We start from the raw sequence: 26,035 nt of genomic DNA, 5'->3' as shown, positions 1-26,035 counted from the left end.
TCATTATTCGACATATTCCGTCATAAAAGCCTCGATCGTGGAACGCTTCAATCGTACTTTGAAGAATAAAATATGGAAAATGTTTACGCTCAATGGAAACTACAAGTGGATCGACGAACTATCGAAACTTGTTGAAGAGTACAACACGCAAAAACATCGCACTATCGGTATGAGACCTGTCGATGTTACTCCACCTGTCGCGGAGAAACTTTTAAATACGATGTACAGCAACGTAAAGATTGCGGCGCCGGGGAAATTTAAAATAGGCGATTCGGTGCGCGTGAGTAAATTCAAGACTTTATTCGAAAAAGGCTACACACCAAATTGGACCACCGAAGTGTTTGAAATTGTTAAGATACAGAAAACTAATCCCGTAACATATATATTAAAAGATTCGCGCGGAAATCCCGTCGCCGGTGGATTTTACGAATACGAACTACAACGCGTTGATAATCCCGATATATATCTTGTGGAAAATATATTGAGGAAGAGGGGGGATGAAGTTTTTGTGAAATGGTTGGGATTCGATAATTCACGAAATTCTTGGATACGTAAAAATAATGTATTGTAAAAATATAACAAATAATATATAATTTACATATATATATATAAATATACATATAATATTCAAATATACACTTTTTTCTTTTTTTGCGACGGTATTCTGTAATGCCCCCATGGTAGCGTATCAATACTTTTCGGTATTATATATCGTTTATCATCGTGCGGACTTAGAGCAATTTTTTTCTGCCGAATGGTATATACTTTATGCATTTTTGATCTTATACTCGATTGCTGCCGCGTCATTTCAATTCCTTTCAAACACTGCATGTAATCGTCAAATGTTATCGTTTTCGCGACAACGCTATTCTTGACACCTTTTACCTTTTTCGTATTCTTTTTACCATCTACTTTTAGCGCATACATTTTTGCTCTAAGCCCGACAAATTCTGTCATTATCATACCGTTGTTTTCATCCTTCATCAAACCCGGAACTTTTTTATTCATAAGCGGTATACCATACGCATTGTCTATCGCATAGTCGCTCGTGTCGAACTTGCCGATGTCGCGTTTTATATACATGTCTTCACACTCAATGTGATATATGAGACTATCCATGTCGGTGTACATGACTTTACATTTTTCTCTATACATTGGAATCATGTAATCGTGATGAAATTCGTACAAAATACATCTTCGATACATCAAGTATACACATACCTACATAGATTAGTTTGTAAAACTTCACCTCGAGTCTACGCAATTCCACAGCGATTAAATTTTCCGAAAAAACGCTCCTGCTATGAAAATTTGGTTTCGTGATCATTGCCTCTGCGCCGTACCTATCGTCCCATTTTGTTATACATTTAACGTCTACGCGATTGCGCACATTTTCCATCGTTTTACCGAAAACTGCATTATTCATTAATTTGTATAAATTCTTTTCAAAATCATTTTTCGCCATTGTTCTAAATTGTGTGTTTAGTTCAATATATGTACGTAACCATGGAGATTGCGCTAATTGTAATATGCGATGAATTTTTGTAACGCGAAGACCGTGTCGCGTACATTGCTGCAGATTGCGGTAGTGTATTACGTATCGTTTCTTATCGTATAAGGTTGCGAGCAACTTGTCCTCTCGCTTTCCGGGTGGCTTATCACGTGTCGGACAAAACGGTAAGTCAATATGTGCGTCGTGAAGATGTTGCGGGTACTCGAGATCGACTTCGAGGATATAGCCTGTAGGCGAATCGGACGCGATCGATGATAGATCAAAATTGGATATATTGTCGACCCATTGAAAACTAGCGTAAGGCAAAGGTTGACACATTGCCCATCCGTATAAATTATTTACATTGAAATACATCAAGTACGTTGACGGTTTCGATGTCATACGACTGCATGTTCTTGTTATTAGCATGCGCGTATCTGTTAGAACATTGACTCAAACCACCGCGTATACCTCGTTCTATAAACATTTACCATATCGATGTCAGTGAGCAATTTAAACTGAATGTTTGTATGTTTCAACATGGCATCCCACGTGTATCTGGGAAGAGTATAGTAATGCGCAGGGTCGAGCCCGTAACTCTTGATACAATTGTCACGAAAATTTTCAAAAACATCGGCTAATAACAAAACATCAATTTTTAAATATAGATCGCTATATTCGCCTAGCGTTCTAATGGAGAATCGATTCCAAACAGTCTCGGCTTGCGCGTAATCGCTCTCGGATACTGTGTCATCGGTCAAGGAACTGTAAAATAATTCGCACGGAGGTAAACATGTATCGTGCAATTTATCTACACAATCGATATATTCGTACAGAAAGACTTTTCGCGTTAACAAATCAAAGTCTTCTACACGTAAATTTTGATATTCAGATTGTAAAATTTTTAATTTATCTTTACTGATAAAAGATGCTAATTTGTTGAGATTTGTTGTGAGAAATTTAAAAGAATCGATGAAACGTAATTTAATGTGATTTCGTGATTTGTCTTCCATAAGTTTAACATCTTTCGTAAATGAAACGTATTTTTCTTTAGTTATCGGAAGTAGATCGATTCTTCCTTCGAACGCTGTGGCTATTTCCTCGATTATAAAATGTAAATCGTAACCGGATATATTGTAGAAAATAATTGGAATATAAAAGGATTCCTTATAATTTAGATTGCAATTTGAATGCGCGGGACCTCTGTACCACAGTATATGTATAACCAGTAGCGGCATTTCATGTCGGTTCTTTTGATGTTAGTGTCTGAAGTAACGTGTCATGTCGCCATGTTCTTGATAGTATTAGCGCGCTAAAATTTAAATTGTGAAAAAGAAAGACAACTAATTTTATATTATTGAAGTAATCGCAATTCATATTTTCTTAAATAAATATTGCAAATTTGCAAATATACTATTAAAATGACGCAAATAATCATATAAAAATAAGTAAGAAAGAAAATTAATAAGTAATAATATTAAATATGTATTTTTTATTATAATGTATTATATATTATTCTTATTCATAATAAACATGTTGTGCCTCCGTGAGGGGGCACAGGGTTTTTCGGGATTCGTGCAGGGAAGGCCGGGGATACGACGGGCAGTGACCTCTATTTATTTTAATAAAGTTCTTGTTTTTATATGTGTTTGCTTCTTCCTTTTATTGTAATAAATAACAGTTAGATAGACTCAATGGGTTGGTATTTTGTCACTGCTCCCAGCGAACGTTATGTCACTCGCGTTTGATATCGGTTGAAGTGAGAGAGCGGTATCTCTCGTACGCTCTGTCGCACGGGTAGTCTGATAGGCGTCGACTTATCTCAGGCGCGCGTATATCTCTTAGTCATTCGTGTGTGACTCTGTTGAATCTGGTTAACAGCTGCCCGTGACAATTATTACTCGTTAGGTTTTAATCAACGACTGCCCGTGACGATTATTCCTCTTTTGGATCTGATCAACGACTGCCCGTCGCTTCATCGCGGCGGGTGCTGAGCTTCCCTCCGAACTGCATGGTTTTTCGGAGGGGGTTCCTTAGCAACATGACCAAATATGGTTATGTTGCTGAATTCGCGTTTTAGTGCAGGCGAGGAAGTTCAAAGTCGAATTTCCTCGCTTGTACTTTTAGCAATTCGGTGACACCTTTCCGATTTCGTGTTCGCGCTCGGTCTCGGGCGCGCGTGGCTCGCTGCGTCAGCGGCTCGCGCGATTATCGCTTCGCTCGCGATGCATTCCTGCATCAATATAATTATATGTATATATTCATTAAATCTGTAGCCTTTTCTGGGGCTATAACACCCCTCTCCCGTTGGAAAAGAAAACGGAGGTTCAACGTTTTCTGTTTTAGGGAATTTATTTCTTTTTCTTAAGTTTTAAGTTTCCCGATATATATACTATATGTTTTCTTTTATATTATTTTCTTATTCTAGTTTACAATTTTATTTGTTTTCGCGTTTACAATATTTAAATATAATCGTTTTTCTTATCTAAAATCGCGTGCTTAGGCTACGTTTTAATATTGGTTTCGGGAGTCGATCGATCGGTTCGGATCGCTCTTCGTCGTATATCCTAATTAATGGTCGCTTCCTTCTTTTATTTTTGTTTCGTATGACTATGTAAAGTACAATTAATATTATTATTATTGTTATCGTGATTGTTCCGCTTGTCGCCATTGGATATACGAATTGTTTTTTCGCGAAGAAATTTTGTTCGTTACTTTTTAAATTGTTGTCTATTTCTTCTAGTTGTAATTTTAATTTTGTCAGTTCCATTCGGTGTTGACCTATGTCTTGTATCGTGTCATTATCGTGTGTTATCGTGTTGCGTTCTCGTACTAGTGTCAAGTTATATTCAGGCAGGTACGTTTCTATATCCGTTTCATAGATTGTCTGCTTCGTCTGTATAGTCATGTCTGGAGTTATTAATTTGCATTTTCCCTTCAGCGTAATTTTCCCAGTGTTTTTAATCATTGTTTTGTATTCTTGTCGTTTGTCGTCTTGTATTGTTAATTGTTGCTCGGTAGCAGTCGAATAGAGCCATGTTTGTGGCTGTTGTAATGCGATCCATGTGGTACGCATTGATATAATGTATTTCGTCTTACAGTTACGTTGACGCTGCTGTGTATAAATTTGTATTTCGCATGGTGCATTTAAATTTACTCTATATGTCGGTGTCGCATGCTCACATGTGTATTGTGAGTTAATGTTAATACAATCTTTTAAATCTTTTTCTGTTACTATAACGTATGTTAGTTTTTCTTGGTCTACCGCAATTATTTTATGGTTAATTTCTGTTACTGCGAATATATTGTTATAACTGAATACAGGTAACGCAATTACATTCATTATGGTATAGCTCGGTTGCGCAATTAATGGGAAGATTAGAATAGTATAAATAATTGCTTTATCGCTGAATGCGCTTATTTTCGCGTATTTTTCTATAGTAAGCCAATCTTCGGTGTGTACTTGAAAAGGGAAGTACAGTCCTTGTGGCAACTGCTGTGTTGCTTCCTTTAAATGTGTTATTATGCTATCTATCGGTGTTAATCTCGGATGCATTGCTCCGTTTTTTGTATATGTTAGATATTCTATAATGTTATCCGCGTCGCGTATTAATTCTGCTATTACTGCGGTAATTATGGTAAAGTGTTCGTTTATCTCGCTGCGTTCTATATATTCATTTACTCGTTTCTGTAAGAGGTATTCGTTACGTTGTATTGTATTTTCGATTTTATCAATATGCCCGATAGTTGTATTTATTATTTTAATTTGATTTTGTACGGCATGCTGTATTGTTTTTTGACTGTTTTCTAATATGTTAAGTTGTTCGTTAATTCGTTTCTCGTCGTTAACGTCCATTGTGCCAAATAAAGACTTTGATAAGGAACCTATTCCGTTTATGAGTCCTCGTCGTTTATTTGTCTGTTTTTTGTATATTGTTTTAATTTGTATTATGACATTTTTTAAATATTTTGCTTCTCTTTTTGTTAGAATATCTAGGTTCACACATGTATCTCGAAGATAATGAGTGTGAAATTTCATAGTTTCGCATAATCTTTCGGTCTGTTTTAAATATTCGTTTATTTGCTCGTATCTTTCGTCTAAGTTTAATAAGTCTAATATAATTACTAGTTTCCAGTTTTCTTTTGCGTAGTGGATTTGTCCGATTTCTTCGAAGAATAACCCTGGGTTATGTTTAAATTCTTGTATCTGGTATGAGAGATTCGTTTCGTCGTCTTTCGTGTGACCTTTGCTGATCCAGCAGGCGAATGTCCTGTAATATCATATTATATTTCATTTTATTATATTTTATCTCTTGGGTGTCGCTCGCCTTCTCTGACTTCGCGGGGTTCGCGCTAATCCAGTGGGTGATACTATACCGGTAATATTATAATGTTGGTTTAGTCTCTCAACGACTTTTGGTTGAGGTAGATCTTTAAGATGCTGCGATTTTTGCTCCAATGGAGCCTGCCGATTTGTCGCCAGTGCGATGGATATCGGGATGGTATTCATCCCGATATCTGCCGCGATTGTTTTAGGGGTCGCCTACCGGTTGTGGGTCTACCGCCTCCGGTGGACCCCGTAGTGCGGGCGCGGAGCGCCGTTCTCCGAAGTTCCCGGGTCGCGGGGGGTACTTTGTCCCTCCGCGTTACGTTCTCGGTGCCGGGTGTGAGGTTTGTGCGGGCAGTGGTGCCCGCCCTGGACCTAATGCATCCCGTCCGCGTGGAGCTGAGGAAGGTCCACGACCAGTTCGACTTTTTCGAGTTGAGATGTCGCCGGGGGGAGGAGGAGGAGGACTAGGACACGGATCCTTGAAGAAGGTGAGTACTAGTTTTCTATATATGGCTTAAGCTTGTTTACGTGTAAGCGGGTGCTTTTCCTTCCTTTCTTTACCGTGTAGTTGATATTTGAATGCTTTTCGATTATTATGTACGGTCCGATCCATAGAGATTTGAGTTTTTTCGATCTTCCGCGTTGTAGCGTTTCATCGTAAATGAGTACTTTATCGCCGATTTTGAACTTTGTTTCTTTTGCGGTTCGATCGTAGTGTTCCTTCGATTTCAGTTTTTTCTCTGTGAGATTATCTTTTGCAACTTGATTCGTGGCGCGTAGTCTTTCTTTTAGCTCTTGCGCGTAATCGTCATAGTTGTATGTCGGTTGTAGTGGTTTCGTTAATGCTGTCGGTATTTCGGCTTGGTGTCCGTATACTAGCTCGAAGGGCGTGTATCCTGTAGTTGTATGTGGCGTAGTGTTGTAGGTGAACATCGCGAACGGAATCCATTCGTCCCAGTCAGTCTGATCATTATTAATATAATGTCGTAGATATTCTGTTAATGTTCTGTGCGATCGTTCTAACGCGCCGTTACTTTCAGGATGATACGTGGTCGTCTGAATTTTATTTATTTTTAATAATTTACACGTATTTTTAAATATTTCGCTTAAAAAATTTGTGCCTTGATCGGTTAAAATTTTTTCCGGTATTCCGTATTCTAAAATTATTTTTGTGGTAAATTCTTTACTCACAGTGTTCGCTTCTTGATTTGGTATCGGTATTGCTTTACTAAATTTTGTCAAACTATCTTGAAAAGTTAGTAAGTATTTATTTCCGGTATTAGTTATCGTTAATGGACCGACTATATCTAATGCACATTTTTCGAACGGTTTACTCGGTGTATCGGTGATAACGAGGGGTGCTTTAAATCGTCGCGATAATTTATTTTTTTGGCAAGTGTTACATTTTTTAATGTATCGTTCGACGTCTTTCGTTAACCCGGTCCAATTGTGCGTGAGGCGAATTCTGTTTATCGTCCTCTCGATACCTTGGTGTCCTCCTGTGGGTGCATCATGATATTCATATAATATTTGTTTCTTTTCATCTGCGCTATAGGCACGTGTCGCATCGTTGCTATCTTTCTCGTCCTCTTCTTTATCTCTTTCTTCGCTGCTGATATCGTCTATCTCTTCGTCTTCGGCGGTGAGAATCTTTTCTCTTTCTTGCTCGTCGTCGTCTCGCGTTACGTTGCGGCTTAGTGCATCGGCGTTCGCGTTCGCACGTCCGGCCTTATGTATTATCTCATAATCGTACTCTTCTAATTTTATTCGCCATCGAATTAATCGTGATCCTGGATCGTTCACGTTAAATAACCATATTAGAGGTTTGTGATCTGTAATGACCTTAAATTGTGTTCCGTACACGTAGGGTCTGAAATGCTTTACAGCCCATACAATAGCTAATAGTTCCTTTTCGGTAGTGCTATAGTTCTGTTCCGCGCGGTTCAGTACTCGGCTGGCGTAAGCTATCGGTCGGTCGCTGCCTATCTTTCCTTGCGATAAGACCGCTCCGATCGCGTAGTCGGATGCGTCTGTAGTTATATTAAATTGTTCAGCGAAATCTGGATATTTTAATACGGGTTATTAATTTATTTTTAAGTACTTCGAAAGCATTTTGTTGCTCTGCGGTTCACACAAATTTTTCGGTTTTCTTTGTCAGTTTCGTTAATGGTTTAGCTATTTTCGAGAAATCTTCTATGAATCTTCGATAGTAACCGGCTAGACCTATAAATGATTGGATATCTTTCACCTTTTTTGGCGTCGGGAAATCTCTTACCGCTGTTAGTTTAGACGGGTCAGGAGATATTCCATGTTCTGATATTATATGGCCCAGGTACATTACTTCTTTGCGTAGGAATTCGCATTTATCCGGCTGTAATTTTAAATTATTAGTTCGAAGTCGTTGCAGCACTTCCTTGAGTCGCTTGTTATGATCTTCGAGGCTTGCTCCGTAAATGACGATGTCGTCTAGATAGACCAGGCATTTGAGTCCTTGTATTCCTGTCAATACAGAGTTCATTAATCTCTGAAATGTCGCCGGTGCGTTTTTCAATCCAAAGGGCATTCGGTTGAACTCGTAATGTCCATACGGAGTTGAAAAGGCAGTTTTAGGCTTGTCCTTTTCGGCCATTGGTATTTGATGATATCCAAATGCTAGATCTAATGTTGTGAAGTATTTTGCGTTTCCCAGCTGGTCCAGTATATCCGTAATATTAGGCAGAGGGAAGGAATCGCCGATCGTCAAGTCGTTGAGCTTTCGAAAGTCTATAACTATTCGAAGTTTCGGTTTACCTGATACGTCGGTCTTTTTTGGTACTACTAATAGCGGAGCATTCTATTGACTCGCGCTGGTACGAATTATTCCGTCTTCCAACATTTGTTGCACTTGTTTATTTACTTCCGTCTTATGTTTCTCCGGAAGGCGATACGGTCTTACATTTACCGTTGAGGCGTTTATGCGCGTATTTATCTCGTGTGCTACCGTCGCAGTGCACGACAGTGGTTCTCCATTCAGGTGAAATATGTCGCTATATTCATCACATATCCTTGAGAGTGCCTGTCGTTCTTCAGAGTTGAGATGCTGTGTTCGCAACAATTGTCAGATGCGCTCGTTACGTGGGGTATTTTTATCGTCCCCACGGCTATTGTATAGATACCGTGCGGGTTATCTTTATCGATGTCGTCTATAGTTACAACAGGTGTACGTATCTCAATAGTCTCGTCTGTTGTGTTGATAACGCTGATTGGGCAGAGAAAGTTTTTCGGTTCTACCAGACATCTTCCTATATATATTCCAGGGGCTGTTTCTTTCGCGCGTACTATTCCCGTTTCGTTTCGATTAGTCGCGGCTTGCACGATGGTTTCACTGCGTGGTTTCAAGATAATTTTATTATATGGTTGCATCTTGAGTACATCCGTACCGATTTTTAACTCTTTATTTTTGTAATCGCAGGATACCTTTTGCTTCCTTAGGAAATCGATTCCTAGTATCCTGTCGTATTCCATGGGGAAGTCGTCTTTTACTACGTAAATTGCATGTTTAATGTCTTGTCCGGTTAGATTAATTGTTGCATGCATCTTCCCTATTGTATATACTTTGTGTCCGGTTATTCCTATTAACGCTAATTTTTTATTGTATATCAATGTTTCGCCTTTTAAATGCTTTACTTTTATTAGTGATATGGTCGCACCGGAATCGTATAGCATGTTTATGCGCCCTGTCTTCGTTTCGCGTATGGGCATCGAGTCCTTGTTTATCTCGCGTCTGTCGTACGTGTGTCACCTGATATTCCAGCGCGCGCTTTGCCTTGCTATCGCTTCTTTCTTCTTCGTCGTTACTACGCTCGGAGTCGGAACTCTTTCCTCGCGTCTTATAACGCGTTTCTTTTGAATTATTTTGAATATCGCTCGATTTATTCGCGTTATTCGGGTTTTTTCGATCCTGTGGTTTTCCTTGCGGTCGGCCGTTTAAAGACCAACACTCGTCGCGATTATATCCGCGCTTTTTACAATACTTGCAAAATTTTTCTACCACATTGACGCGTGGTCTTTCGGGTTTCGGCAGAGCGTATCTGCTCATTCGACAATCTCGTCCATAATGTCCTATCTTGCCGCATTTAAAACATATTGCATTAGTATCTCGAGGCGGTCGCGAGTAATTCGAGTCGAGTTTATTTTTATTTTGATAACTGTTTGTTCTCGCTCCTATCGGCTTGATAAGTTTTTCTTCCGAGCTCGCGTCGTTTATCGCCTCTTGCAATGTCGAGAAGCGTTGTGACCGTACGAGTACTTTCAAGTCGTCGCGTAGTCCGATTTGATAATTAATTAACGCTTGGTCTCTGATAGTTTGCTGAATCGTGCGTTTTTGTTCTAGAGTATGCTCTTTTCCTTCGGTCATAGAGTCATATAATTTCATAGCTACTAGATCGACTCGCTGTCCAAACGCGTAGGCGGTTTCGCTTGTTTTTTGCTTTAATGAATTAAATTCGACTTGCAAGTGTGTCGTGCTTTGTTTCGTTTGATAACAAGCTTCGAGTTGCGTCCGAAATTCATCGAAAGTGCGTATATCGCGCGTTTCAAAATCTTGTCGCGCTCTTCCGCGTAACTTTGTATATAATATCGCCTGCATAAGAGATTCTTCGTCTGCCGGATTTGTATTTTGTATTGCGTATGTGCATGAATTCAAGAAATCTTGCAACTTGTGTCGCGACATTCCGTCAAATTCGGAATCATTTGTCTCGCTTCCTTTAACGTCAGGAAATTGGGTGCCATACTACGTCGGTTTCTAACGTCGCGATCGGTCCGTCCGTAATATATGCTTTCGGAAAGTTCTTCTCGACGGCTTGTATTTTGATCGCGTTGCTGTAGTTGAGCTACTTGCTCTGTTAAGAATTGTATTGCGTAGCGCATTTCTCTTAACATTGCGGACGTAGAGTCATTTGTCGATTCTTCTCGCAGTTGTATCGGTTGATTAATTGTTCGTCGCAATCGTGCGATCTCGTCGTCTACCGCGTCATTAGACACGTTTGCGGACGTAGACGCGCGGGGATTTTGAGCTTCTGTCATCTCGCGCGTTCGTGCGTAGATTTCTTCGGGATCAAAAATCTCGCTCTCGTAAGATGTCAATGAAAATTCTCGCCGGAGTGATACCTGGCTTGGAGTTCGACTAAGATACGGTCTCGTTCGTCTGGTTGAGTCGTGTAAATCGTCAGTGGGGTCAGTCGGATTATTTTCAACAAGATTCGCGTCGAAACTCGTAAATGGAAATTCGCGTTCTGTTATAACATTGCTCGGTAGCTCTGTGTCGCTATCACTCGAGTATCGAGTTTCGAGGTTCCGTCGGACACTATCGCGTATGTCTCGGAGCGCTTCTACGGCTACACTCGCGGGACTTAATTCGCAATATTTTATAGCTCGATTTGCTCGTTCGCTAAGCAACCACGACTTATTTGCTATCGGTTTCGGTAAGTTTCTTCCTTCCGACATTCACGCAAATTTAATTAAAATTAATTTGGTTCGGACTTACAGTAGTAGTATCGCTTGCATATTCGCTCGCTGTCTCGGTTTTCGCTGACGTTGCGTCCTTCGCTCGGCGGCTGATAAGGCTGGCGGTCGCGTTCCGGCGGCGATGCGTCGTCGATGGAGTTGTCGTAGGTCGGGCGGCTTGGCGGCTCGCGTCCTTGCTCCAATTCTGCGATGCTCTGTTTATTTCGTGGTCCGTAGTCGTCTGCTCTGCATGTAGTTTTTTCTTGGCTTCTTGATGTCCGTCAGTGTTTGCTAACTTTCTGACGTGCCTGCCTGTTTACGCACTTTGTATTTTATTGCAGGTCTTGCACGACGGTCGAGGTGCTAACTCCTTGACATCCACCGGGGGTGTTCCCTGGATCCCACCGCTGCCACCAGATTGTTGTGCCTCCGTGAGGGGGCACAGGGTTTTTCGGGATTCGTGCAGGGAAGGCCGGGGATACGGCGGGCAGTGGCCTCTATTTATTTTAATAAAGTTCTTGTTTTTATATGTGTTTGCTTCTTCCTTTTATTGTAATAAATAACAGTTAGATAGACTCAATGGGTTGGTATTTTGTCACTGCTCCCAGCGAACGTTATGTCACTCGCGTTTGATATCGGTTGAAGTGAGAGAGCGGTATCTCTCGTACGCTCTGTCGCACGGGTAGTCTGATAGGCGTCGACTTATCTCAGGCGCGCGTATATCTCTTAGTCATTCGTGTGTGACTCCGTTGAATCTGGTTAACAGCTGCCCGTGACGATTATTACTCGTTAAGTTCTAATCAACGACTGCCCGTGACGATTATTCCTCTTTTGGATCTGATCAACGACTGCCCATCGCGGCGGGTGCTGAGCTTCCCTCCGAACTGCATGGTTTTTCGGAGGGGGTCCCTTAGCAACATGACCAAATATGGTTATGTTGCTGAATTCGCGTTTTAGTGCAGGCGAGGAAGTTCAAAGTCGAATTTCCTCGCTTGTACTTTTAGCAATTTGGTGACACCTTTCCGGTTTCGTGTTCGCGCTCGGTCTCGGGCGCGCGTGGCTCGCTGCGTCAGCGGCTCGCGCGATTATCGCTTCGCTCGCGATGCATTCCTGCATCAATATAATTATATGTATATATATATTATATGTATATATTCATTAAATCTGTAGCCTTTTCTGGGGCTATAACAAACAGGTAACATAATTTTATAATTTTTATTTTATTTATACAAGAATATAGTTTATTTATCTAAACAATGATGTACATTTGATTACTTATTTTTTATTATTTACAAATAAAGATAAGTGTATACATATAAGTATATATAATAAATATAAAGTATATATAATAAATAAGTGTATAGTGTGTTAAATTATAATATAAATTTTTGATCAATGATTTAATTTTTTTCGTTATTCTCTTTGAAAATGAATAAAACTTCTTTTATTTTGTTATATTGTTTTTAATCTGATGTACTTAGTTCCATGGAAAATATTAATTTATTTTGTCTTGTTATTATATAGTAAAATAATTATGTTCTTCATAAATAACAAGATCGTATTAAATATTTTGGCAGGAACAGTTACCTAAAAACAATATTAATTAATATATATAAGATGAAACACTTTTTATTGACATTTTCAATAATATATTTACCAAATAAAAATTATACATTTTCCATTTATCTTTAACATATAATTATATATTAAATAACAAGATTAATTTAATTATAATTAAATTATAATAACTAATTAGAATTGTGTATTAATTAATGTTAAATAATTTAAAATACACCATATAAAGTTATAAAATAAATTAACTGATAATAAAATAAATAACTGAAGAAAATAAATAATAACTGATAATAAAAATAAATTCTTAGAAAAATAAATTATAATAAATTATTTATGAGTCAAAATTATAACCTTTTTGTTTTCTTGTTGAGTTTTAAAGCGTCTGTTAAAAAAATTTTAATGTAAAATAAAGACGAACTCTGGCATACAATTTGAGAAAATATTTTTTTGGAAAATTTCTACATGGGTGAGGACAAGAAACTGTTTCTAAACAAGTAATCATTGTATGAAAAACAGATTCATTTAAAATAAGTATATGTAAATGATTAAAGAAAATGCTATCTAAATTTTCTATATAGGTCACAAATATTTGATTCGGAACGCATAATCCGCTATATATATCTTTTTCAGATTTAAATGCTCTAAATAATGTGTAACATCTATTATTATTCCAATTATCAATATCTTTGGCAAAAGTTTCACATATATCACAGGAATGCTTTTTCAGACTCTTTGACATAAAATAACCACAAATATAATAAAATGCATTATCGTCAACAATGTCTTTTTGTCAATAATCATGGTCATCAATTTGAATAGTTTTATTCTTCGTCAGTGACGTATTTTGTACAAAAATTGTGTTCAAATTGTTTCACTTCAGTCATGACTTTTTGCAATTCTTCAACATCTAATGTACAATTTCCTGTCTGAACTGAACAATGATTGGTAGCAAATAATTTTCTAAAAGAGTAATAAAATTGCACTGGAGTTGGATTGAATGCATTACCCGATAAATTTCTAATCTCTCTGAATGTATGTTCGATTATATCTTGATTGATACGCCTTGTTAATAAAAATTTAAATTCTGAACGAATCTCCTTTAAGTATTCCCACATTTGATTTAAACTATTTATATTTTGATTCCAGTATCTAAATACATTAACTTTTTTTGTAATATTTTTGCCATCATATGTGAAAACTGCAAGGCTGCAGAAGTATGTTTTTAATGATTTTAATAATTCCACTTGTTTTTCTGAGGCTACAAACGCCTTTCTGCTTGGTTTCTTTTTTTTAACAGACGATGAATTGAAAATATCAAAAGCAGCATCTAATTTTTCAATATATTCTGATGTATCTTTAGCAGATGCCGGCAACTGTCCAAGTGAAATCATTGAATTAATAGCAGAAGCTACAGAAAAACTTAAGACTTGAGCGGCATATTTCACTTTCATCCTTTGAAAATTATTGGAATAAATGTGTGTGTCCTGAGCCAGTTTAGGTACTAATCTGTTTATGTTTTTTGTATCTATTTCAAATAATTTTTCTATATATTTCCACGATATAATTTTATCTCCTGACTTAATAACATTATTTAATAAATTATTTCTAGCTGCTTTAATAAGATATGGTGTATCAAAGAAGTAAAATATTTTTTGCTTATTTACAATGTAGTAAGGAGTTTCTTCAGTCCTAATCCTTCTCCACACCTAATTTTTTAGCTGCCTTTTGATAATCTTTTCCCATATCTGTGACTTCTGCAATAACTCTTAAATTTATATTTTGAAGCCTCATAACACATTCAATAGTAATATTTCGTAACTCATCAGCATCCATACTTGAATTAAGAAAAAAATAACCAAGTGGTTGCTTAAATTTATTTGTCAGACCTCTAACCATGATTATCGCTGCATTACATGTAGGTAAGAAACTAGTATAACTTGTATCATGAAATCCAATTACCATATCTCTATTAATTATATAAAATAAACTTGCTTTTAATGACATTGTATCAATACTAATACAACAATACTTATCTAATAAATCTATCTAATAAATTTTCAGTTTTAATCTTAAGTCTTTCAAACACAATATTATGTAAACCTGGAGAAATTATAAGTCCTTGTATTGTGCGTTCAAGTGTTCTTTTGATGGTAAAATGAAAGTATTACTTAATAATCTATATGCTTTGGGCCCTTTAAAATATAAATTTAAACAAAACATTTTAAATTGTTTTGTATATTTATTACCATTTTTTTTTGTTACTCAGATTATCTGCTTGAGCTTTCATAAAATCAGCTATCGGTTTTGGATAAAACTTGTAAAGAAGTTTTTGGAAATCGCTGAAAGTGATGCCATCTATAGACTTTCCTTCTTTATTATATTTCAATATGCGCGTTTTGCTCTTTTTTCTGCAGCATCACATTTTCTTCTGAGAGCTATCTTCCTTGGAGTAGAATTTGATAATTTTAATTCCTTCTGAGTAGCTTTATCATTTTTAGATGTTTGATAATCATTATTTGACGGATTAACATTTTCAGTTGAATTTGTGCTTACATCAATATCTAAAATTAGAAATAAAAATAAAATATCTTCAAAAAAAATCTAACAAAATCTAGATTAATCAATTTTTTTATAAATATTCTACACCTAACCTGTCAAATTGTCAGTTGTCAAACTCATGGCCACTACATTTGCTTCTATATTTTTCGTAGATTTATTATCTGTTATATTTTCTGTTGAAGTTTGTACTACGTATAAAATATTATTAAAATTTAGTAATAATAATACATTGAATAATCAAGAAACAAACATAAATATAATAATCGAAAATTATTTACTATTGATTTCATTCTATGTAGTAGTTTCTTCATTAGTAATATTAATAATTACATTTGGAATTGCATGTAGCCGATTTCTTAAATTATTTAAGAACATAGGAGCAAAATGTTTTGAACAAACTCTATAATTATTGTATAGCTTTTTTGAGATATCTTTCTTTATACCATATGCTTGTAACCACAATTTTGCTCTAAAATTTTAAATATTACTATAATTTTAGAAACAATAACATATATATACGTATAAGAAATTATCAAACAATCAGTACCTTTCTAGATGAGATGGAAAACGAAAAAAGCTTAAATGCTGATGATTTATTCCCGAGTTCTCATTACACTCACTCATTGCACATATGAAACCACTAATAATTACACGTTTCATTTTATATATTACTCTTACAACTCTCAGTGTTAAAGATAAAGAGATTCGAGCAATTCAGCTTGATAATAAAATAATCAAGTAAAATCATCGGCTCGCGCTTATCGCCGCCTCGACGCCATGTTGTCGGTAGTAATGCAACGCATGCGCTGTAGTATTTCTCAGACGCTATTTTCACTAAGTGACGCTACTGGTTATACTGTGTACCGCCCAGTGAGTTGGCAATAATCGTGTACGCGCGTATCGTCTTCCACGAATGGTTTCTCACATATATGGTATTGAATAGCGCTATTAAACTTTTCCAATTCTTCACGCGTCAAATTTATCATGGGAAGATTTGTGGATAAAATTATTTTCACGCGCGTTGCTAAATTTTTTAATTCTTCAGCAAACCATGCAACACAATTATTATCCCGACATGAATGATACGCGGATAATGATTTGTCGTACGAGCAATGTACATAATAAGCAATACTAAATACTTGATGATGCTAGTATACATTTTTTTCTGCTTCTTCTTTGTTCGTCTTTCTCAAAACACATTTCAGGTCGGCATACACGACGAAAGGAACCTGCTCCTTCCTGTTATAGTTGTTAAAAGCGAGCCACTTATCCTTATCGCTCGGTAATCGGATAGCGCAGTCATTCATCTTCCCGCAGTATGTGACTGTAGTTTCTCATTCGAATAAAAATAATGTATACATCTATAAAAATAGAAATAATAATTATATATATTTTAACATCTATAAAATAGAAATAATAATTATATATATTTTAACATCTATAAAATAGAAATAATAATTATATATTTATTTTGAGGAAAAATCAATAATATTAAATATACATACCGATTGCAGATATATTTTTGTCTATTGTGTTTATTGAGTTGTGAACTCATGAGCCGGGATAAATTCTTGATCCACGCGAAATGTCCGATATCTTGCGCATCTTGGATGTAGAGCAAATTGGCGTGCTTGTCCCTCTTTTGCTCCGAAAGACGAATAGGAACAATATTTTCGTTTTCGATGGTATACACATTGATTGAAATATTGTTGTAAATTTCAAACTTTTTAATTTGATTAAGAGTTACTGGAAACTCAATATCTCGAAGATTTAGCACATCTGTGTAATGCGGGTACGATAATTCTCGTTCAACGCTTCTTTCAGCGGGATACATAGCAGCAGTCACTGCCCGTGCAAAACATGCATTGTCTTTGGATCGCACGTTAACTACCGCTCGCTTCATCATTATCTTTCGCGGTAATATAATATGACATCCCGCACACATAGGATTATATTTATTTATATTTACAGTCAAATTAAGTATACACGATAATGCCCACCCACTATCACATTCTTGAAATTCTTCGAGAGATGCTAAAGTGGGCTCGATAACGTTGCTCGTATCATTCGCGTAAATCAGATGTACGAAAGAGTTCACAGTTTTTTGTATTTACACTTTTAATATCGTGCTTTTCACCCGCCACAAACTCACCGTTAAACACGGTATTCACTTTCACACTGCAGTGTGTTTTGATAGTGTCTCGCACATGTTCGAGCACGATATCACTCGCGTTTTCGAGAAACTGGCGAGGTTCGATATAATTGATATTGATTATCGCACCAGTCGATATACGGTTCTCGAACGCTGTATCAATTTCTCGATCTTTCAAAATAGTGCAGCTTGATGCGCGCTGTGGCCGGTACCCGCGTGTACGAAACGTTTGCGCAATTTTCAGTCCTTCGAGTCGCGCGATCTTTGCGATCAACAATTGTTGATATCCGATTGATATTCGCCGTTATTTAATTCGACTCTGCTCTTCCAACGACTTGATATATTCATCGCATCGCACCTCCCACACAAAGTACTCCTCCACCGAATTTATCAAGGTGGATTGATGTGTTAAAACCTGCTCCATTTTTTACATATAAGGTACACTCGCACAAGCTTCGACAATAATGGCCAAATTTGACTCTCTGTTCTGATTTATATCTAATCGTTATATTCTTTTCGCGTTGCGAAACGTTATTCTTTCGTGTAAACATCCGTCATTTCTATAATATCATGTCTCTTTATCTTACACATATTTCGTGGTAATGTAATATAATATGACATCCTGTACGCATAGGATTATATTTATTATTTATATTTATAGTCAAATTAAATATACATGATAATGCCCACCCACTATGCGAAACGTTATTCTTTAGCGCAAACATCCATACTGTTGGCGTTCTATATATGTTTTCATTTAGCAAAAAATTTTATCTCATGCTTTGTCGTATACATTTATAACCGAATATTTGAATCGATTTCATCATACGGCAGCCACCCACGGCGCTCGAGAAAGCACGGGGGAACGATTTTTAATGATTTTTTAGCAGCCTTACATTGGCGCTTGAAAAATTACATGAGAAATACTCCCTTCCTCATTACGTTTTGCGATATTACAAATTGCTCGCAGAACTTTGAACAGTTTAGTATCGCATCAGTTGTCTGTACATAAGGTTGTGCAAAAAAATGTGCTCCACAAAAGAAACCAACAAGATGAATTTTTACATTCCGATTGAGAACGGTGAAATTCAATCAAAGAAAATGTAAGTTTCAATTATTTTTTAATATATTTTAATATTTTATATAGCGTTTTATCTCGTCGTACGGTTTGCATACCTGAGAGAAGGTATACCTTAATCCCGACATCTTACAAATATTTGGAGATTGGAATAAGCGTTGGAGCTATGTCGTATGTGGAATTGATACTTGGTGACAACCGAGGCAATCGAGTAGTATTGCCTATCGTACTCTGGCACTCATTGATGCAGAAACGTACAGACATTGAACGACATGTACAATCGACTGAAAGTCAGCCATTATGGATCTGCGATCTATCTATCCAAATGATTAACGGATTAAACGGATCGAGGATTGTTAAATTAACATTATCTAATAAGTCTTTGTATATGCAACCTCAAACATTATTACATTTATTCGATTTTGAAGATTGTATCGATCATATGCATTTCATGGTTGTGTCAAAATACACATCTCGTGAATGAAAAGTTTAAACAATTTTGTAACGTTTTGCAACGTAACAATATTTCTAATGTAAATGATGCTGTGAAAGCGATTCGTGAGAATGACGCGTTCGATAGCGGATCACTCGTAGATTGCAAATTGTTGGCGTGTGCTATAAATGATATACTTTATGATACTTGTAACAAATAAAAAATAAAAAATTATTATTAACATTAATGTTTCTCTTCACACCATTTTATTTTACGACTCTTCCTCCTCCTCGCGCTATCTTAGTCTCAGTCAAACAAAGACGTTTACCTCTAAGGATCATAGGATCATATGCATAGTTTATTTAGAAAGAGATACTCTATTTAGAAAGAGATGAGATATGGGATCTTGTGTTATATATTTGAGATAAATGAGCGTGGCGCTATAGTTTTTTCTCTACGCTCTAAGAAGAAGTTTATTACGTGCTCGTATCGCGAGTAAGTCTATGCATTGTGCTCGTGTCGCGAGTAAGTCTGTGCATTGTGCTTGTGTCTTCCGTAAATCTGTGTTTTATATATAATATTAATAGAATATGGATGAAAATAATGACGGTTTTGATAATGTCAGAGATAATAGTGATGATTATTTAATGATCATTTCTGACGAAGAGGAATCGGACATTGAAGTGCCACTCTTAGAAGACAGTGATGATGATGAAAATAATGACAATATTGGGAATATCGGTTTAGATGATATTGAAAATAATAGTGATGATAATATGGATGATTCTGACGAAGAGGGATCGGACATTGAAGTACCACCCTTAGAGGACAGTGATTATAATAGTGACGAAAGTGTTTTTCGGAAAGAATCTATCGTGATATAGACTTACCAGAAATTAATTCGTATGATGGATTAAAAAGAATGTGTTGCATATATTTTTATTATGCAACTACAGATGGTACTTATTTCTGCGCATCATGTTTTATGAGAGTGACGGAACTTTTTGATGAGATTCGTGCTGTGCGGGCACACGCAATTAATATTTACTCATTAATTCTCGGACTATTTTGTAGCGAGTGTCGAAATCCGTTATATCAAATTACCTTGTAATATGTGTCCGATTTGTATAACATAAAACTTGTGTGAAAACAACAAAAACTATTATTGTGTAAGTGTAGATTAACATCGCGCACAGGGAGGAGGTGCGCTTGGTGCAGGCGAGAGAGAGAGAGAGCGCCGAGTGGGAGGATTTATGGAGCGATTGTTCCGGGGTCCAAGATCTCGACGCGGAGTTTCCACATTTATATGCGGATATATTCGACTTCCGCAGGCTATTCGGAGAGGAGCCCCTTGTAAGTATGCGGAAATTTTAAATATTTCTTTTTTTTAAGTACTAATAAAAATGTTCATTTTCTTTTCTGTTATAGACGCAGCTGTCACGAGTTTCCTCCCCGCCTCGCTCCAACGGATTTTTAGTTAAATTTTATATTTTTATATCTCGTTAGATTTTATATTATCTTATATTTTTAATTTTCATATTTTTATATCTTTTATATTTTTAAATTTATATCTTTTTATATTTTACATTTTTAAATTTATATCTTTTTATATTTTTAATTTTAAAACACACACACACGCACACACACACACACACACTCTTTATATGTATACACACTTTTTAAATAAAAATTTATGTTAAACTCATATATATATTACTTATTTGCGCCTTCTTCATCTATCCCATCCTTCTTCCTCTGTATTAGATATAATTAGATAATAAGATATATAATAGATATATAATAAGATAATATTTAATATTATAAAAAAACTTAACATACAAAAATTATCTTTTTCTCGCGTACGCCTTAGCCTCCGTCTTATCGCGCTTCCGTTATCATTTCCCCACACCTTCCTTCTTTCTCTCTCATACTATCTTCCTACTGCCATGCCGTATTGTGCTCTCCTTGTCCTATGCCTATAGCGCTGCCCTTTTCTCACCATACGCGCTCTCCTTCCCGCTCTTTCTCTCGCACCCATAACACGCTCTCCTTCCCGCTATCCTCCTTCTTCTCTATTCTTTCTCTTGCACCCATATCTCCTTTTCCTACCATCATGCTCTCCTTTTCCTATCATTATGCACTCCTTGTTATACATATACAGCGCCTTCCTTCTTACATCACGTCATACTCTCCTTGTCCTACGCTATATAGAACGCCTATAGCACCGTCTCTCTCTACCACGTTGCGAACGCCTATCGCACCGTCTCTCTCTACTGCGTTGCAAACGTCTATAGCATCGTCTCTCTCTATACCACGTTACGAACGCCTATCGCGTTGTTACCATGGGGATATAAAAATTTATTAATATTAACACTTTACCGACCGATAGCGATTCAACATCATACGCACGTCCGACCGGCCGCTCGGCTGCAGATCCTCCCTGGCACCGGTTCTGTTTCGGCTTAGACTGTCGCGCGGGAATATATGTGCTTTTCTTATGCTCAGATAAAATTGCCCGCTTTCTGTTATTATAGGATAATTAAATTTAATAAAATCTTTTATTTTCATGATATTAGTGCTAAACTATATTTATTTTATCTATTACAATCGTTTTCAGTTTAATATTTATATAATATACCATAATCCATATATTGATATACTTCAAATAAGAAATAGTTTAATATTTTTTTAAAATATGATATTGTTCAAAACAATCACCTTTGTGTAGTGAAACATTGCAAAATTTACAGACAAAACATGTTCTACTTCTTTTTTTTTTTTAACTGCACAAACTCTACATTGTCTTTGGGATTTTGCACTTCGACCACTGGTCACTATATTTATAAGTTTATGTTTTCCGAAATTTGACAGTCTTCTGGGATGGTCTAATCTGGATGTTCTCCTTGTGGGTTCAGAATTAGATAGATAGGTCTTCATCTTGTTCCTTACAATTAGTTTCACAATCTTCTATCCACGAAACTGCCGCTTTGTGGAAATTTTTATACGTAATATTTTTTCCGTTTAGAACTGTGTATGCTTTAAATGAATTGAAAAGTGCACAGTTGGTAAAAAACATTACAACTCGTTTAGTCCATTTTTTTGTTTTTCTAAAAATGGAATAATAGGATAGATATTGGTCCGCGCAATTTATGCCTTTCATATATTTGTTATAATTTACTATTGAATTAGGCTTTTGTATTAGGCCATCTGATCTTTTACTTCTGCTTCTGGATTCCGTTAATTGTGCAGAATGTATTGTTGAGATCATGTTTACGTTTCTTTTGCCATTATTCCATACTTCTAACAAAATTTGATGATTTCTACAAAATCCATGCTGACCTCTTGAAAGTTGTATTGTTTAGAGTGATCGAGGAAGACCTCTATTTCTTCGAATTGTTCCGCACACTCGCACTTTATTTTTGAGAAGAATTTTAGCCATATTGACACTGTTATAGTAATTATCTCGATAAATATGGTGCCATATGTTCTTATATGGTTCAATAACCGTTAAAACAGTGTCTTCTAATTTTTTTCCATCAGCAGCATACACGTGAAAGTTGCATACGTATCCTGTAACAGCTTCACACAGCACTCTGACAAGTATTCCATATTTTGTAATTTTTGCGGGATTATATGTTTTAATCGAAAGTCTACCTCTCCATGGAATTATAGACTCATCCAAAGACAATTGTTGACATGGTTTATATACATCATTAAATTTTTGTTTTAAATAATCAATGACAGGCTGGACTTTAGCAAGCCTATGCGAATTGTGAGAAATGCTCTCATTGTTACAAAAATACCAGCTCTGCATTATTTGTACAAATCTGTTCCTGCTCATTACTTGTGAAAAGAATGGAGTTTCTATACTTCGATCAGACTTGGACCAATAATCGTAGAGAACGTCCTTTTTTACTTGTCCCATTAGAACTATTAGGCCTAAAAATTTCTTTATTTCCGGTACCGTTATATCTGTCCATTTTTTTGTTTTTGATATAATTTTATATTTTTCCATGACTTGATAATGATATCTATTGGATTCCCTCACCAAGTACTCGAAAAAGTCATTTCCAATGAATAAATTTACACTATCCATTATACTTTCTGGAGAATTTGGCATAATTTTTATGCCGGGGCTGTCTTCGAAAGGTTCCAAAATTATTACTTCATCGTTCGTCGACCATGTATCATCGTTATTTTTAACGTTATTTGCATCGTCTTCGACGTTACTTATTTCATCGTCTTCTGAATCACTATATTTTAGTGACAATACAGAACATCGCTTCCGAATTATTATATCACTGCCATCACTTTCGTCATCACTATCACTTGCTGAATAACTGTCAGGACAATCTGACAGATCATCTAAATAAAACTCACCATTTTTTTCGATCATCGCGAACGGTAAGTTTTTCAAAATGATATAAAAATATGGAAGCTTACAGAACAAACTAACTAGTTGTACCTCAATACTAAATAACAAATTACTGTTTGCCATAGCAACCGATTAATAGACTGTCGGTGGGTAAGCGCCGGGGATAAAAAACCGATTAATAGGCTATCGGTTGGTAAGCGTCGGGGACAAAAAGCCGATTAATAGACTATCGGTCGGTAAAGTGTTAATCTAATTATTTATTGCAAATATACATTATGGATAAACAGAGTGGGGTGAATATTTTATCTATAACAGTTGACATTCCTCTCTCTCACCATCAGACCTCCGCAATCAATCGGAGAAAACACTCCCTCCACCTGCAGAACCATATGTACCCCCCTTCCCTCTCAATCTGAGGGGACATTTTATACCCCCCCCTTGCTCCTCAATCTGAGAGGACATTTGGTACCCCCCCCCCCCACGAACATATCAGTACCGGGAGGTGAGGTAAGCGGTTCCCTCGCTTACCTCACCCCCCTCAGATCCCGGTATTAGAACTCTCTTTTACTATCTACTTATATATATATATATATATATTTATATATGTATATATATATATATATATATATATATATATATATATATATATATATAAACATGTTGCAAAGCTTTGAAAAGGATTTTTTACGATGAGCTATCATCGATTTCAACACTTTGAGATCAAATATCTCGGAAACTAGCCATTTTTTGAACTTGCGGCCATTGAGACTTTTGATCAGGACAGTCAGGACTACATCATACTAAAATTTTAGCCAATTTGACTGGGGCCACCTTTCTGATTGGTTTTGTGCGGGGTCCTTTGATTAACTTTTTTTAAAGTTTATCTTCAAATGTATTAATATATATTACAGAGAGTATAAGGGCGGATTTCCATCTTTCCGTCATCAAGTTTCATGGGAACAAAAATTTTCACGTGAAAGTTCAATCAATACCCAGTAATATACAAATATAAATATACAAACAAACAGCTATCAAACTGGCGAATAAGAGCACTACGCACATAGACCTTATAAATATGGACTGGCAATTGCTATAGTTTCTGCAGTAAAATAGTATCCAAGGAAGGTTAGAAAGAAAAACATACTTTTTAGTACTTCTCTCTCTACAATGTCCGGAAATGTATATTGCGCATGTCAGTTAAACATATGGCGCCTTAATATAAAACCAGAATTGATATTTAATTGTGGCGAAGATTGGAATAAATATCTTTTTGAAAATATAAAATACAGATTAAAAAAACAGGCAAAATAAAACTTTATAAACTTATAAAAGGAGTTTTAAAATAAATAAATCATACATACTTTATATCAGCATTTTAATCTCATATATTAATGAAGATATTAAAAAAAAATTAAATAAAAATTATAATTGTTAATTTTATTTAATATTTCGAGTGTTGATATCTCGAATTAAAATATAACTATTTTTATATTTTTCTTTTTTATGCTTTATATATATATATATATATATAGTGTATATATATATATATATATATACACTGAAATTTTATAACCTGGATAATTTCAATCACGCTTCAACAAAACATTGGCTGCGTTCAGCAGAGAAAGCAAATCAGTGAACGCTTAGTGATTTTTTATTGTGATTGGTTTCTGCACTTAGATTCAACGAAGATCTAAATGCAAGAACCAATCACAATAAAGAATCACTAAGCGCTCACTGATTTGCTTTCTCTGCTGAACGCAACTAATGACACTGTGCGAATGCGTTTAATGTATAATGTATGTCACAAGCATACGTAAAACGTATTTCCGGACACTCTAGAGAGAGATGGAAAGAAAAGTTCGGACGCAGTCTTGTCTAGCATGGCCAGACCATATTTATAAGGTCTATGACTACGCAGATGTTAATGCGTCTTTAGAAATTTTTCCCGCGAAAATTGAAACGTGCATAGAGCACATATTTTACTTGGTGTATTTACCCATGGTGTAAAAATACAACAAAGAGTAAAAAGAAACAAGAGGGAATGTATCGGTGGTGGGGGCTAGCGAAATCGCTGACGGAAGCCACCATCTTGAGTGTCCACTTTTTGGACGCTTATTAGCATCGTCTGCAGCTGTTGTCAGACAGATACATGTGCATATTATTATACACAATTATTAATTCTAAAAAAAATAGTGAAATAAAATTATGGTGCATTGTCAGGCCTGTGGCATAACAACAATAGCGCGAAATTAAGGGATAACATTTCATCGGTTAGTAATTGTTATCAATATAATTTAATGTTTTTGAAGATTATGTTTTATATAGATATACTATTTAAAGGACAGTAAACAATGTGTTAAAATTTCAATATTATTAATATATATTATTTTATTTGTTGCATATTAAAATTATATATTTTAATTTAATCTTATTGAGTTGATTTTATTAAAAATGTGAAGTATATTCCATATTTATATTTAAAACTTTGTTCTTCCAGCATCTCCGAAAAGCCATTCAATTTTGGCGTCCATAAGCAGCCATTTTGAGTGTCCAT

General features: G+C 36.0%; 1 protein-coding gene and 1 pseudogene across 1 annotated transcript; both read right to left on the bottom strand.

Moving 5' to 3' along the window:
* Positions 1 to 627: 627 nt before the first annotated feature.
* Positions 628 to 1,206, bottom strand: LOC140675570 (uncharacterized). The gene has a single exon (XM_072910157.1). It carries the CDS (start codon positions 1,204 to 1,206, stop codon positions 628 to 630), a length of 579 nt encoding a protein of 192 aa, XP_072766258.1.
* A 13,797-nt stretch (positions 1,207 to 15,003) lies between these two features.
* Positions 15,004 to 16,100, bottom strand: LOC140675503 (uncharacterized; annotated as a pseudogene).
* Between the last annotated feature and the right edge of the window lie 9,935 nt (positions 16,101 to 26,035).

This window comes from Anoplolepis gracilipes, unplaced genomic scaffold (genome assembly GCF_047496725.1).
Source record: "Anoplolepis gracilipes unplaced genomic scaffold, ASM4749672v1 Contig19, whole genome shotgun sequence".
Lineage (NCBI taxonomy): Eukaryota > Metazoa > Arthropoda > Insecta > Hymenoptera > Formicidae > Anoplolepis > Anoplolepis gracilipes.
This window is presented reverse-complemented; position numbering and strand designations above follow the sequence as displayed.